Here is a 15,584-nt window from a genome sequence, read left to right on the forward strand (position 1 = left end):
TATACACTGGGCAAAGAACAGCTTGTGTAAAGGAAATTTGTGGAAAGACTGCAAAAGCATATCAATGGAACATTCAGTATTACTGAGCCACATGAGCCACAGGAGCTTGAGGTTTATCTTCATAGTGACACATGCAATGCTTATCATATGAAAGGTGTGTTCCTGAAACTGGAAATTGGAACGGTCTTAACAAAACCTGTTTAGTGTCTCGGGCAGATTTAAAAAAAAAAAAGAAAGAAAGAAAGGGAAAAAAAAACAACACGTACTCACTGACACTACAGATAGAGAACAGATCTGAAGCTATGCTGTTAGGGAGCATTCCTACAGTTTGTGTAAGAGTGGGACAACTGGTTGCACCTGTGTCAGCTATGTAGGATGGGTCATTAGTGACGGTGGAGCAACGAAGTGGCTGTGTACAATTGTTACAATACTTCCTTTTTTGTGTCTGACCTGCACATTTCAGTTCCTGCTTCGTCCAACTCATGTCTGGAGAAATGAGCTCCGGTCTTTCTCAGCAGCTTCACAACTTCCTTGTGTCTAAGTTAGAGAGCATGTAATCACAGAGTTATTGTTACTGTATATCACCATTCACACATGCACTCTTTTCTATTAATAAAAGGGCATCGCAACTGATCACTTTTCTGTAACTCTTGCAAACCTTAAGACAGAGCTAGTAACATATTCCACATGGTACAAGTTTCAAGGAATGTAATAACACAACACAACATTGTGACTATAAATCTCTCTCTAATTGCAGTTGTATTAGGACATTAGATTATGGTGCATTTTTGCTATTCTCAATTCAAAAGTCAGGTCTTCCCCTCTCGGTGCCTGTGTCCAATCGAGAGCAGCTGTTGCAGCACACGCACATAGACCCTGCTATTAATGATGGGCCCAAATACTCAGAAGTTTGGCTAGACTTCAAGAGAAGTGATGATGACAATCTCAGTTACAACAAGTGTGACGAGTCCTTTGCACGTGAACCAAATAATGCTCGTGCACTCCATCTCCGTCTCTTAGCGAGATGCCAGAGAGCCTATATCTCATTAATAAAAGGGCTTATGTTTAATAAGCATATTCGTTTGAATCAGAAGAAACAGACATAACTACCTATTAAGTGTAATTAGATATAATGCTAATTTTAAACAACATTTTCATTCACACTGTAATTTAGACTTGGAGCGAAAGAGTCTGTGTGGCAGTAATCGTCGTTTGGCAAGTACGAACAAGTTTGTTGTCCCCCGCAAAGAGCCGCCCACGCAGGAGTCACATGCAGTGATTTTCACGGTGACAAGAAATGTGCATTAAAAGCAAAGGCTGAAAAGTTTCCACAACTGACCCGCAGACTTTCTGAATAAGACCTGTGTGACAAAGCGACAGGGTAAGCTAGTAAGAGCTCAATTTTGTGCCTAATTGTTTAGCTGTATGGAGAGCAACAGCCAGAGAACCTATTAGGGACTTCCTGCGGAGCATAAGCCAGTAACTCTCATCAATGAACCGGGGAGCAAGCTGGTAGGACTGGTTCAGAGGGCACTCCCCACATTTCTTTCAGGTTTCTCTCTCTGTCCTCTCTGCCTCTCCTTATATGGGCATTAGGCTCTTAATACAGTACGAAATGTGGCTCACAATGTGCTCGCGCATCCCTGACAGCAACTTAAAACTCCACTTTTATTACTTTTGTTATTTCAGTGAAAATATTAAGAAGGGGAATAGCTGCTCAAGCTGTGCAGCACATTACAGGAAGTGTAACAACAGGTGTCTGCGCTCCAGTGCATCCCTCTGCCATCACAAAGGCAACAAGTCCACACTTGCAGCACCAACCGTTGAAAGAGATGAGCCATTTGTCGCAGCTCTGACACACACAACGTTTTCACCCTGAGGCTCAACATAGCCCTGAAATGTTACGCCTGGCTATTCCCTGACAGACGTTTAGAGCAACCTCAGTGAATGACACAAAATTAAAAATACAGCTTTGGTAAAAATAAACACTGCCTAAATTGTCAGATGACAATTAGCCTAATTAGCTTATAATTATTGCCCGGCCTCTAAACTCCATTACGAGCCCCTTCCTGGTTTCACCCTCCCCCCAGCCGCTGCTGCTTTCTTGCCATTTGAGCAAAACCTATCAGCAGCTCATGTAATGAAGTCCTCTCTGTAGCAGCTATTAAACATATTTGCAGGAGATCCTCAGATGTCTAATTGCCAAGAGGGGGGGATTTAAATTGTTGTGTTTGCAAATTCATAAATGACAATATTACTTTAACAGCAAGATACAGGCAGACACACTGGCCCTTACTGTTTCGAAACAAGACAAGTCTTACCTGAAACGCACAGCATTGCATAGGGGTGTGTCACCATAGCGATCTTTAGTGTGGACCGAAGCTCCATGACTCAGTAGGTACTGCACCATTTTGAGGTGGCCCTCACAGGCAGCAACATGAAGGGGTGTGCGTCCATCGTAGTCCACCAGACATAAGTTACTGCCCTGTGGAAAGGGAAAATCCTCAGTGTGTGTGCTGGTGGTTTAAAGGTTAGTGTGGTGAGATGATGTATTGATTTTATTTAATCTTTATTTATACGGGTAATCCCAGTGAGACTCAATGCTCAATCACAAGAGAAACCTGTTTCAGACAGCGTAACAAAATTACAAAAATAATAATAAAAAATCTCCTGAAAAAGACTAAAACTTGAGTGTACAACTAGAATGATCGAAAAGCCTTACACCACTGCTAGATTTGGGCGATGCCAAACCTGTGGCTGATTTTTTTTCCACTCATCTGAGGATCTAAAGTGCCAAACTGTTTGAGTAGCAGTCTTCAAGAATACTTCTCCAGGCTTCTTGAAGGACATTCAAAGCTCTTCTCTGGATGTTTGCTGCTTTTTGTTCCATTCTTTGTGAGGATGATTCCACACTGCTTCAGTAATGTTGAGGTCTGGGCTCTGAGGGCCAACCCATGCCTGGTAGTGTCCCACTGTTTTTTTGTTTGTCTTTATCCATGTATGCTTTTAGTTTGACAGTGTGTTTGGGATCACCGTCATGCTGAAAAAATGAAGCCGTTGCCAATCTGATGCTTTCCAATTAGCATTACATCGGATCAAAATTTGACAGCACATTTCTGTGTTTATAATTGCATCAATTTTGACAACGTCACCATCCACCGTGCTTGTATTCACTCACTGTTGTAGCTCTCTCTCGATCTCCTCTGTAGATACTGACAATGATTTGAACCAAAATTTTCAATTTGATCACTTCTTAAGACCTGCTGCTACCGATTTTAACTAAATTTCTTGTCTAATGTGGTATATCTCAGCCCTTTCTCCCTGCTTACTTTCCTTAAGAGTGGCTGCTTGACAGCCGCCCTTCTACCATTTCTGCAGAGGCTTCAGTGAACATTAGAGGGATCATCAACTGGAAGGTTTTTGCTGGATTTTCTTTACTATTTCTTAAGGACATGACTTTCAAATACTGTTCATCTGCTGCTTTTTTATGCTTGAATGATTCATGGGTCAGTGTTAAGTGGCTTAACAAATATACAAAAAATAAAAATAAACAAGGTCTGGACCAAAAATGAGTGAAAAGCAGCCAATGCCCTTACGTGAGGGCAGAATATATTTTTGAAAACTTCAAGGTAATCTAGGCAGCAGCTGCATACCAGTCAATCCACATACAGACATGTACATGCGACTGTGGAGACAACTCTAGGCTTGCCTTACCAGTCTGTCCTCTAGTTCTGCTTGTCTGAGTGCCTGCGTGTTGACTACACCGCTCTAATACAAAATGGAAGTGTGACCCTGAAAATGTTTTGAAAATCTACCAGTGGGAAAAGTTTTCCAAAGTTCAATGACCTTATAGCCAAACATGACCAGGAAAGAAATGGGTAAAATGTGTTTGGAGACTCAAAAACAGGAAATAATGATTAACTTTACAGCATGTGGTGAAGGTCGTAGGATTGCTTACCATTTCTTTTAGGGCTTTTAAGGCCTCAATGTCACCGATCTTAGCAGCGGCGCATGCCAGCGTGGGAGTCAGAGCATCTCGGATGGCTTCCAGCTCCTTTTGAAACCAGATTCCAAGAATTTTAAAACCCGCAATTTCTCTGAATATGAAAACAAGTCATCAAGTATGGCAAAATGACAAGCTCCTAATAACCTAAAGTTAGCCCCAGAGCTGAAAGTCTGCGGAAATGCACTGCTACCCTTACCTCTTTGCAGCTGACGCTTAGAGACTTGGCAATGACTTGGATGAAACGGCTGTCACTCAGGCACAGTTTGGCTCCTGCCAAGTCAGCGATCATTTCACCTCGCAGGTTCTCTGCCATCATCTGGACAGAGTCACAAAAAAATAATAATCTTTTAGCACTTTGTTACTTTAAAAGCTTCCACATAATGGAAAAGAAAGTGTTGAAAGTGCCACCAGCCTTTTTCTTCGCCTCCAGAGCAAGCTCCTTCTTGGCCAATACGTAGGACAGTTTTGACAGCGCAGCCTCTGGAGTCATGTCGCCTCCTGCTATCAGGCCGGCTTCTATCAAGACCTGTAGTATCAATCACAGGAATAAGTGACCTGATTGATTCATTCTCTCTCCAACTCAACTGAACATATTAACAAGACTGTGATTAATTACCAAGCGTCATGAACTACCTTGCCAGTGGCGTAGGATGTAGACACCGACCCCCTCAGACACTGCGTGCAGTTGATGATGATGACACCGGCATCAGTGGCTTTCTTTAACTGTTCCAGGAGATCAGGGCGGTTATCGGGGGCATTTCCGCTGCCGTAGGTTTCCAGGACCACTCCTTCCATGGGTGGCTGCAGGAAAGCCTTTACCTGGACAAAGATGAGCGCAGTTTCAGGTTATAAACACCCAAAATTTATGGCCATCTTAACTGGCTACTCAACTGTGCAGAATCAAGATGAGAAATTAGTATTCCGTGTTATTTTTCCTGCAGCCCCTTTAACTCCATGCAACCCATTCACTCTCCTAAAAGCCCATCTGGTGCCATCTCTGCAACCAGAGTATCTCAGTCACTGGTTGGCTGGTTGGCACTGGGAAGCCCTACACCACATCATTAGCCATGGCATATGACTAGAATGGCAGATGACTCAAATGGCAGAAAGGAGAGCAATTAATCTGAAGGTGTTAGCAAGCATAAAGTCACTTGGCAAGTTTGTGCCAGTTACCATAAAATGCGAGAAGAAGGTGACATTAAAAGTTCCAGGTTCACTCAGTATTTTTTGATGCGATAAGCAGTTTGACAAGAAAGGTGTGACACAGATTACCAATGAAGCTCCCGTACTGCAGAGTGCGGACACACGAGAGCCAAGTGCCTAATCAAAACGGTGCCTCATAAAAGCAGTTAAAGGCTGTAAGAAAGCCTTGATAGCAGAGTTGGGCAGTGGGAGCAGATTGAGACAGTAAAGTCGCTCCCCCAGCAGACGCTGCAGGGGGAGGTGCAGCTAAATGTTACAGTATCTGTAGCAACCCTCCCTCTTTACAGGGGGATTGGACATGGCCCATAACTCCGTCTCATCTTTCTCTGGCTTGAGCTTTGATGGCAGCTTACATGACTGGGAAAGTAACAGAAGAAGGCTAATAGCGCAATTACATTGAAGTCAACTATATTTTATTGCAGACAAAACAACAGTCTGTTACCTTTGAAGAACAGGTGATCTAGTACAACAGAAAAAAAGGAGGCAATTACAACTTTCTCGGCTTAAAGATTTGCACCATGCCGGCAATTTTAACATACTCATTTCAGCACTTGACTGCATGTCATTTGGTTTTAATTGGAAACAGCGTAAGTAAGCTGGAACCTCTGAGGCTTAGAAATGAAGCCAAGGCTCAAGTCCAAATACTGCAGTTCCTCAAGCAGCCAAATGAGGCTGTCTCAAAATGTGAGAAAACAGACTCCCATGTTTAAAAGGACAACATTGGAGAAGACAATACGACTGCTGAGTTACATGAAGCTGGCTGTTTGTTTATGGTGCTAGTGAGTGTTTTAATCTTTTTTGTGACCTTAGCTGTAAGGTTGTACAGGGTTGCATTTAAGACTTAAAGTTATACACAACTGTCAGGGCGGCCGCTCTGAGTGATTAGTGAGGCACTCTAAGGAGCAAGCTGTTTAGTTTTTATCATTTTCATTCTTCTATCCAAATAATGACAAGCGGTAGCTTCAGAACATCTGGTAAATATTCCAAAATTACATCCATGGTCCACTTCACAGGCTACACCAGTAGCATTAAACAAAAAATGACATTTTATACCACTTTAATAAAAAGTTAAATAAACTACATTTCCCTGAAACTTACAGTAGACGCAGTGATTCCTGGGAATAGCCTAAGCAGGCCTACGTTGCGGTTCAGCTCAGTCTTGACTTGAAACTTTGCTGTGGTGTTTGCCCTCCACACTGTATCCCAGTTGACTGGCGGAAAGTTGAAGAAACTCCATTAAAAAAATAATCCTTTAAAAACAAAAAGTGATTTATTTTCTACGTAAGCAGTTTATTGGTTCCTTACTTGTAATATCCACTTCAGCAGTGGCCAAGGGGGCCAAGTTAGGAGATGAGAATGCATTGAAGCTCCCAGCATCCACTTTGGTCACACGATTCCCTCTGTAGAGTTTGTTGTAGAAATACAGGCACACCTAACAAATGCATGTTCATAAGATGAACTTAATAATTTATTTCTTGATTGATTAAATCACTAACATATAACAGAGCTAAGAGAAAACAAAGCAACAACTGGCTATCAGGGTATTACATTCAGTCAGTTTCTCTCTCACAATCCAACATTTCTAATAAGGTTTGCAGTCAATTAGCAGCTATAAACCATCTTCTTTATCTCACCTCAGGAATGACAAATTGTCCAGCAATTAGTAATGCCCCAAGTAGATTGTCTCTGCCATCATTCCTCATCTCATAGATGGGTACCTAAAGACAGAAAGTGTCTCATTTTAACAAAGCAGTAAACCCTGGTTTATTTGCTGGTTAGTTAGTGACTTGAGGATAGCAGCTCTTACCTGTGAGCCCGTGAGAATGATCGGTTTGCCCAAATGCTCACACATAAAGGACAGGGCAGAGGCTGTGTAAGCCATAGTGTCTGTGCCATGAAGAATCACAAAACCATCGTAGCTTTCATAGTTTCTCTGGGGTGAAATAAGAAAATAATTATCATAATGGAGATAATTTCACATGGCCAGATAGATTTTAAAAGCAGGATTTAAGTAATATAAAGGCACAACAACAAATTAAAAAGAGTAGCAAGTACCTCAATGTCCTTTCCAAATCTACCCCAGTCATCTGTGGTCATATTGGAAGAGTCCAATAAAGGATTGTACTCCAAGATAGTGTAGACTATCCTCTTATTTTGTTTACTCAGTCTGGAAGAGAAAACAGTCCAGTTTATCTATGAGCTGCATTCTCTATAGGAACATTTACACAAAGCCAAACAGTGACAGATTATACAGCCAATAATAAAGCAGCGGTGTTGGTCGTTCCAAGTACAAATATTCAACTTCAAAAGTTCACGCAGTCAACAAGCAATTAAAGTCTTTACTGGGATAAATTATTACGTATTATGTATTGTGGTGAACATTTAATAAAAGCTGGATCAGGTTCTGGTTAAAGGGGAGATGTGAGCTTAAAGAAGCGTAAGGGAATGTTAAAAACGCTGACTTCAAAATCTGGGCCTTCTGTCTGAGCAACAGGGCGCCAAAACCTGTTTCAGGTTTACGCACACAAAGAATTTTCAAAGGGTAAAAGGGAGGGGCAAAGTCACACAAGTTAGACAGTGCAGCACTTTAAAAGTTAAGCATTTTTGTTTAGCACAGTAGAGTCCCAATTTCCTGCACAGCTACATGACTGAACACTTACATTTATGGACACAAGATAGCTTATCCGATATATTTTGAAGGTTCTTTGGTGACTCGTATCATGTTGGAGCAAAAGCCTGTATTTCTTTTTCATTGCAAATAATAGGGAGGGAGTCTTTCATACATACATATTTATGCTGCCTGTAAGTGCAGTTTAACGCAGGCGTCCCACAGCCCCACCTGCCACGCTCCATGTAAGGCAGCGTGACTGACTGAAAAGCCATGAAGCGATTTTCTTTTTAATCTCCCTTTTAAAGAAACACCGTAGAACACCCCCCACATTACCATAGGGCAGCCTTATAGCATAGAGATAGGAGGTGAATGGAACAGCAGGGGGAAGAGCGGGTGAGCCCCAGTCCATCCAAGCAGGGGTCCTATAGACACTCTACTAATTAGCCTCAAGTCGACACATGACCCAAGAACATATGTTGTCGATCTTCTAGAAGAAAAGTGCCTAAAAAAAACACTATTCAAATCACCAATTATTCATATATCTGGCAGTGTGTCCTAAGGTTTAGCAAAGCTACACATTACCATACTCATGCTAAGACACTTCATATGCTCAGAATAATAAACGCATGGAAGGACGCTGGAGGTGGAAGCAAACAGCCCTGTGGCATTGCCTCTCAACATCACATGAATAAAGCTTTGCAGTTAATCAATAAACCAATTCCCCTCTGAAATAATAGACGTAGGATCAGCTCTTGAATAAGATCAACGGTATGCCTATTAAATTTGCATGTGAGTTTAATTCAGTTGATATGAACACTGCAAACTCAAGGATGAGCAAGTGTTAAGACGTGCTGAACACCTAAAAACATTCAATCAGTAGAATATTAATGAAAAACATAAGAAGATGGCATATATATATCTCACAGATAATAAAATAACGAAGTTCTAACAACCTATCTTTAGAAAATACTTACCATTTCAAGGGCCATAGATACCTTGATATCTTTACTATAATACAGGACTAAACCCACTTTTATAATAGCAGTCAACATGAGGCCAGAGAGGAAATTAGTGTCTCTGGAAAAGGCTACTTCTACTGACGATGAAGACCCTAAAGGGCTTGTCAATCGGCTCCGAGCCCAATTCACTCAACTGCACACAAGCATGACAAAACAAGACAAAATAAAGTTAAACATGCAACACTGCAATCTATCTTTTGCTTATATCAGGAACGAGACGCTGTACAGCTGCCTTGTTAGTTACAGAGTTCAAAATTAGCCGGAGTAAGAGACACAGAATTACTTCAAGCAACAAGCAACTTTTTCCAACTGCCGAAAGACACGTAGGCATGCACTTCCCAACAGGGAAGCACACCCAAGCAAGTGGTGTTAAGTACAGCAGAGACATCAAACCAATCTCAAGCAGGGAGAAGTCAAACACAATGCAACCAGTACTACAACACCCGTGAAAGTGCAGGTCGGGATGGGGCGCTGGCTTCCTGTTAAAGTGACAAAAGCAGTTAAGGGTAATAAAAATAAGTGCATCTCTTAACAGGAATGTAACTTGTTTTATTTTCAGCCTCTGCTTTTCCAGATAGGAAACATATCTTGCACTGTGTGCAGTTACCATCTTGGGCAGATCCAAGATATAGGGCGATTTAGCCTGTATAACGAATGCTCTTGCAAAAACACCTGAAATACATTATATCTCACTGTCCTGAGGACGGTCTGCACATACTATAAACACAAAGTTTGGATCTATAAAGATCCAAATAGCTGTCAGGTTTAGCCATTCAGGAAAAGCACTGCACATTAGATGAAGTGCAACATTTTTTCACTGTGAAGTGAGACGGTCTCAAGTTAAATAAATGACATAATTAATGTAATAAATTAGGTATAAAGGAAATAAAAACACACAGGATTTCAAACTTTTAGTTCAAAATAAGCAACATTACAAATTTACATGTGATCCTTTTCTTTGTTGTTGACCTACTCTTGCTCTGTCAGTAACACAGGCCTCACAAGATGCTAATAATGAAGACAAATTATGAGCTAATGCCTCATGGCTGTGACAACAGAAAATACTGTTAATTTTCTGTTTTCAAATAAGGATAAGGAAACATGTTTAAAATATTACAAACACAGTTATGTAGTCTTCCTCTGATACATATGGCAACCAATAGTACAGCATGTGGTTTCATTTTGTTAAATACAGATATATATATCTACATGTTGACTAATGGGTGCACTTACGGCAGGACCAAGGTGTCAGATCCATAGTATTCATACATGCGGGTCTGGTGAGCATATGTCTCATCATGGAGGATGGGCAGCTTACGCAGGCTCTTCACAAAAGCATTGGCTTGTGGGGCAAGAACTGTAGGTTAAAGAGCAGAAAAACAACAGAGATATTTAATGTTTAACAGTTTGCTTTTAGTAGGATTACTATTAATAGAAAGCGAGCACAGTGGATATGCTGTCATCTCAACACCACAACAACACTCTCATACTGAACCCTAGTGGTTATTGTAAAAAATAACATTACGGCTGGAAATACACTTGAAGCACACTTTTAAAAACACATGATCTTCTTGAGTATAACATAAAAGGACAACATTAAATGTACTATTAGAAACAATAACACAAAGGTTAGGAGACAGAATATAATATGGACATGCAATCTTAACTGTCAAGCAAAATAAACATACATTGAACTCACACAAATAATACAGCTTTAAACTGGCAATCTGAATAACTGATGATTATCATATTTCAGTTAACAATCATTTTTGTCCGGCACATGGCCTCACATTTGATTTTAGTATAGTTTAGTATAAAGAGGAGTTCCTGATCGTCCCAGTGAGTGAAAGGTTGCCTACGTACTGTGACTGGAAAACAAACCCAAATCATCACCCCTCCACCACCGTGCTTGACGGTTGGTAAGGTGTTTGGGTTGATATGCTTTGTTTGGTTTTCACCACATGTGGCGCTCTGGATTTAGTTTAGTTTGGTTTGTCCAAAGGACATCGTTCCAGAAGTCGTGTGGTTTGACAAACCTAGGCTATACTGCCATGTTCTTTTTCTGGAAACCCTTCCAAAAACGCCATATTTGTTCAGCCTTTTTATACTGTACAAACAAACTTAACATTGAACACACTAACCAAGACCTGTAGCATCTGAGAGGTAGCTCTTGAGTTTTTTGCAATTTCTCTCTTGCACAGTCTGACTTTGGATTGAATTTGCTGTGGATCCAGGCATCTGTCTTGAATGTTTTCCACTTGTGAATAATCTTTCTTACTATAGAATGATGGAATGATGGGCAGCAACAATTCCTTCTCTAAGATCATTCATATTGTGTTAACACAAACTTAATCCTCCACAACAGCACTTCATGATGATCAATTAATCAAGTGCAATTTGTCAGCAGTGGCTGGCTCGTAGTTTCCCTCTAAATTGTACGGAAGCAACAAGGGTGTAGTTACATTATCACAGGGCTGTAAAGAAGTCGTGTGAAAACTATTTTTCATATGACTGTATATTAAGGGAGCTGACCTACAGTTAAGTCCGTGCAATTTTTGTTATTTGAGCCTTTTATCAAAACATATTCAAGTTACAATTGCAACCAATAGTAATACTTTCAGCTTTAATTTGAGGCTGTTTACATCCAAACTGTAGGAAGAGTATAGTAATTACAGCTCTAACGGCATAATGTATTTGGAAGCAGTTGCTATAAAACCCACAATATGTAATCAAAGAAGCTCTCGATTCAAAAACCAGACCATCTTTAGGCTCCAAAAAAACCCCATCATAGAGACAATGGGGATATTATAAGTGGCCAAATCAAAAGTGTGGGACATCCTAAGAAAAAAGGATACACTGGTCAGCTCTGTAAATAATAAAAAGGCCTGGACCCCCCACAGATCACCATAGCTGTGAATGGTCACAGCATCTTTTCCATGACAAAGAAGAAACCACTTCAGAAAATCCATGTAAATGAAAAAGACTCTCCAGAAGGCAGGAATATCATTATCCAAGTCAGCCATTAAGAAAAGACCTCGGAAGACCTTCATCACAAGCTCCAAACTATTCACTGCGTTCAAAACAGAAAGGCTAGAATTAGAGTGATGGAGAAGGCTTGGAAGCATGAGTCGAGCAAAACAACACAACAAAGGCAGTGTGTTGGCACTGAAAAGATTTCAGTCATTTACTAAGCTACAATGAAGGATAGTTACAGTGTTTGATGTAAGTATAACAGTGTCATATCAAATCTATAAAATCATTTTATTCTTAATTTAATGTCTAAAGAGTGTATTTAATTTAACTTTTGTTTATCTGTTGAAAAACAGACCATAAAGAACATACCTTGGCATAAAACTGAGGAAAAACTGGTTTTGGGTGTTAGTGACATGAATATTGATGAAGCCTGAGCTGGGAGAACGCCAGGGTGTGGGGAGAGATTAGATGAGGAAAAGATCTTTCTGCTGTGGTATAAATCCTGTGATCACTTGTCAATATCTCAGTTGGTCAACAAACCACCTTGATCTACTGTACATTGCGACTGATCTAGCACTGTGTTTGATGAGTTCACTCTGATTGTTGGGCTCTATTTAGCTATAAGTATAATATACGTATAATACAAGTGTGGATGATGACCCTCGCCTAAATGGCTTTCCGGCTGCTTTTTTTCTTTTCTTTGCTACCAGAACATGGATGGTATATATTAGCATATTATCTTATGCTATGTTATACCCCTAATTAAAGATTGTGAAATTATTATGTAGTTTTAGTTTGTATTATTCTCCTGAATTAGAAGAAGGTGATAACTATTACAGTTATTAAACTGATTTGTATTGCATTAGACTGCTGATTCTGTGTGAATGAATGATATTGTTTTATGATGCATTATACTGCTGAGTTATAAGAAACACTGTTTTCAGAGAGTCAGGACCTTGCTTTTTCTGATAGTAGAGGAGACAGACAAGGCCATAAGTCAGGCTCGCTTGGAGTTAGAAAGAATGTGAATGTTTAGGTTTTTACAACTAGCTGGGGGCCACTAGAGGCTATAAGAGTTTGAGTAATCCTCCACCAGTTTGAGATTTTGCTGTGACCCTCTTCATGCATGTCTCCCCATCCGGATGGTTTGTGCTCATAAAGTGTTGAATTGTATGTAATAAAGTAATTGTTGATTGAGCATTTATCCACAGAGTATTGTCCTTCCTTCAGCCCAAAGGTCAAAAGAATTGGGAGGATTTAACAATGGCCTTGTAACATTCTCATATCTACTCTATTGTGTACAAAGTAATGAAAGGTATTTGTCCAAATATAGTTAAGGCAAGTTCAGCTTATTTAGAAAATCCATAACATATAAGAATATTTAGTTGTATTGCAAATGTCAAAGCAATGAGTAGGTCGCTTATTATGGATTGAAAAATAGGGACAGGTGGTTTTTAAAAGTCCGAATACCGCAGATGTTGCACAGTAACTAATGTCAACATTCAGTTATTCATTGAGAGAACCTGTTTTCACTGTAGTACGTTTGGCGTTGGCTGCTCTCCTGTTTCGAAACTTAAGTCTGTTGTAAAACCCTGAATCATGCGCAGAGTAAATACATCTGATCTCAACTTTCGTCTTTGCATTTCTGTTCACTAAAACCAAGCTTCATTTAGCATCTTCATCTTCAGTTTATTTGGAAGGTCGCCAGTCGCACATGGCATCAGCTGTGTAGGTAAGCTGTTTACCCCAAGTCTATTTTCGGATGCACGTGCAGATTGTTGTCACGCCTCGTGTTCAGACCCACATGCAAACATGCAATAAGAGGAAGCCACCGGCTATGCTAGCTAACTGCTACAGAGGAGAACAACGAATAATTGATGACAATGATTGCCATAGCTACCGTCTTCGTGAAGAGTCATGCCGATAGTTCCTCCAGTATTGATAACGAGGACCCGCGCCTCCGCGGCGCAAGGTGAGGTTACCAGGTCGGCGTTCTCAATCGAGTTGCAACTGGACAACTTTCTCCTTCGTCCTGGATGAAGCTGAAGACTTCGTGGAGGGGAAACATCATTAACTTCTATCAGATCCAGAGATGGTTGTGACAAAGCCCGCGCGAGAGATGTGAGGCCATTGGTGCTGGAGTCCGCCATGATGCTTTTCGAAAGCCCCGGCGCTGTCTCTTTAAATGCGGTAGCTAAGAAAAGTGTTCAAAACCCGGGTTTCTTTATTGTTAGCAGGGTTACATGAGGATCGTCTGCCTTTATACACGGAGAGCGGCTTTCGTCGTAGTTAAAACGGCTTAGTAAACAGAGGAGGGACTCATTGTTACCGTTATGTTTTAATTTCCCCACCCACTTAAACTCTTCAACTTCTCGGACTCCTCAGAGCGCACTCTGACGTCAGTGACGTGGGCGTGTTCTGCACGAGTCTCTCAGTAATAAAGTTTTGGTCTTGGTTCAAGGAATTTTTATTTAGGCTGATCTACAAATTCTACGCAGTGAAGAATTCTGTAGAAAAGCTAAAGAATGACCTAGATGTAAACTCTTTATGCGGACAGTCTCCTGATACCGTGTGCCCATCATGTTCACGTTTTCATATCTTTATATGGAAATATTTTATTTGGCTGATATGGTTATGATTATATTATGAATTATAACCACAGCAACCAATATTGAGAGTACAATGACACTCTCACCCCCTTTTCCTGTTCCTGCTGTTACAACATGAATCATGCTGGCGATTTAACTTACGTTGTTACTTAACGGTTTGCAATAAAGTTGTTGAAATATACTGTGTCTCTTGAGTGTAGAGTACATTTGTGAGGGTGACTTTTGCAATACTTAAATAATAGTTACATAAAATATGGTATGTAACCTTATAGCCTTGTAGTTATGTGTATACAACATAAATCCCTCGCGCCACACTAAAAATCTTCTGGGTCAAAACCAGCACCAAACGGATCTTTTTCTGTTATAAAGCTGCAGATGCACATTTTATATCACTATCAAAGTAGTTACTGGAGTAAAGCACTTTGTGTGGTACTATTTTAGTAGTCTTAGAGTGTGTTACCTTCAAAAAGGTTAATGTTTGTACTACCAGGAAAAGATTTTGTGTTTCTGTGTATGGGGGTGTGTTTGGGTGTGTGGAGGTCAAGCAGTGTCCAAATGCAAAGCAGTTCAAAACTTTTCTGTCTTCCCTAAATGACTGCTGCTTGCATGCTCAAACTAATGGAATAAAACAAAACAAACACAGTTTTAGGGAGGAACTATAAAAGATCAAACCTAATCGATCCTTTTGACGTACACTGACCTGTCTTCTGTTTGTCATCCCTTTCATTTCGGCTCCATGAGGGCCCCAAGGGCAAATAGCAGCTAAACTGTGTTTTCCTATTTGCACAGTGGGTCTATAAACCTGTGTGAGATAAGATTTTCAGAACAAGGCTGATGATAACTGCTGTCGCTCTTCTCACCTTGATAAGAAGCAGTTTACATAATAAATGTATATATTTTCATACAATTCATTTGGATCTCCTGAACAATTATTTCCACGTGTAGAAAAACTGTTCTGATAATAACTTCCAGAACAATTCGACCTTTACCATTAAAAGCAATTCTTACAGGTAGTAGCTGTATATTGGAAGGAAATCTTACCATTACAATTATTGTGTATTGTAATGTATTGTAATCCTTTTTGAAATGTTATCCATCCATCCACCCACAGTTTCTTTTACCTGTTTATTTAATTTGGGTACTCTGTACTCAAAACAGTGCAG

General features: G+C 40.3%; 1 protein-coding gene across 4 annotated transcripts in view; it reads right to left on the reverse strand.

The window, feature by feature from the left end:
• Positions 1–14,596, reverse strand: part of aspg (asparaginase homolog (S. cerevisiae)) — an 18,303-nt gene extending 3,707 nt beyond the window's left edge. For 3 of the 4 annotated variants that reach the window (XM_026152014.2, XM_026152013.2, XM_026152011.2), the window contains exons 1-14: positions 13,713–14,596; positions 10,073–10,196; positions 9,283–9,318; positions 7,265–7,376; positions 7,017–7,142; positions 6,844–6,927; positions 6,515–6,641; positions 6,308–6,420; positions 4,640–4,825; positions 4,419–4,532; positions 4,203–4,322; positions 3,959–4,054; positions 2,322–2,485; positions 451–537 (exon numbers count right to left, since the gene is read on the reverse strand). In XM_026152014.2, the coding sequence (XP_026007799.1) occupies positions 451–537; positions 2,322–2,485; positions 3,959–4,054; positions 4,203–4,322; positions 4,419–4,532; positions 4,640–4,825; positions 6,308–6,420; positions 6,515–6,641; positions 6,844–6,927; positions 7,017–7,142; positions 7,265–7,376; positions 9,283–9,318; positions 10,073–10,196; positions 13,713–13,962 (1,739 nt within the window). In that variant the 5' untranslated portion in view covers positions 13,963–14,596. The remainder of the gene's footprint in view (positions 1–450; positions 538–2,321; positions 2,486–3,958; positions 4,055–4,202; positions 4,323–4,418; positions 4,533–4,639; positions 4,826–6,307; positions 6,421–6,514; positions 6,642–6,843; positions 6,928–7,016; positions 7,143–7,264; positions 7,377–9,282; positions 9,319–10,072; positions 10,197–13,712) is intronic. The other variant, XM_026152012.2, reaches the window with a different exon arrangement.
• Between the last annotated feature and the right edge of the window lie 988 nt (positions 14,597–15,584).

The sequence above is a fragment of the Astatotilapia calliptera genome, chromosome 19 (assembly GCF_964374335.1).
Source record: "Astatotilapia calliptera chromosome 19, fAstCal68.1, whole genome shotgun sequence".
NCBI classification, from domain to species: Eukaryota; Metazoa; Chordata; class Actinopteri; order Cichliformes; family Cichlidae; genus Astatotilapia; species Astatotilapia calliptera.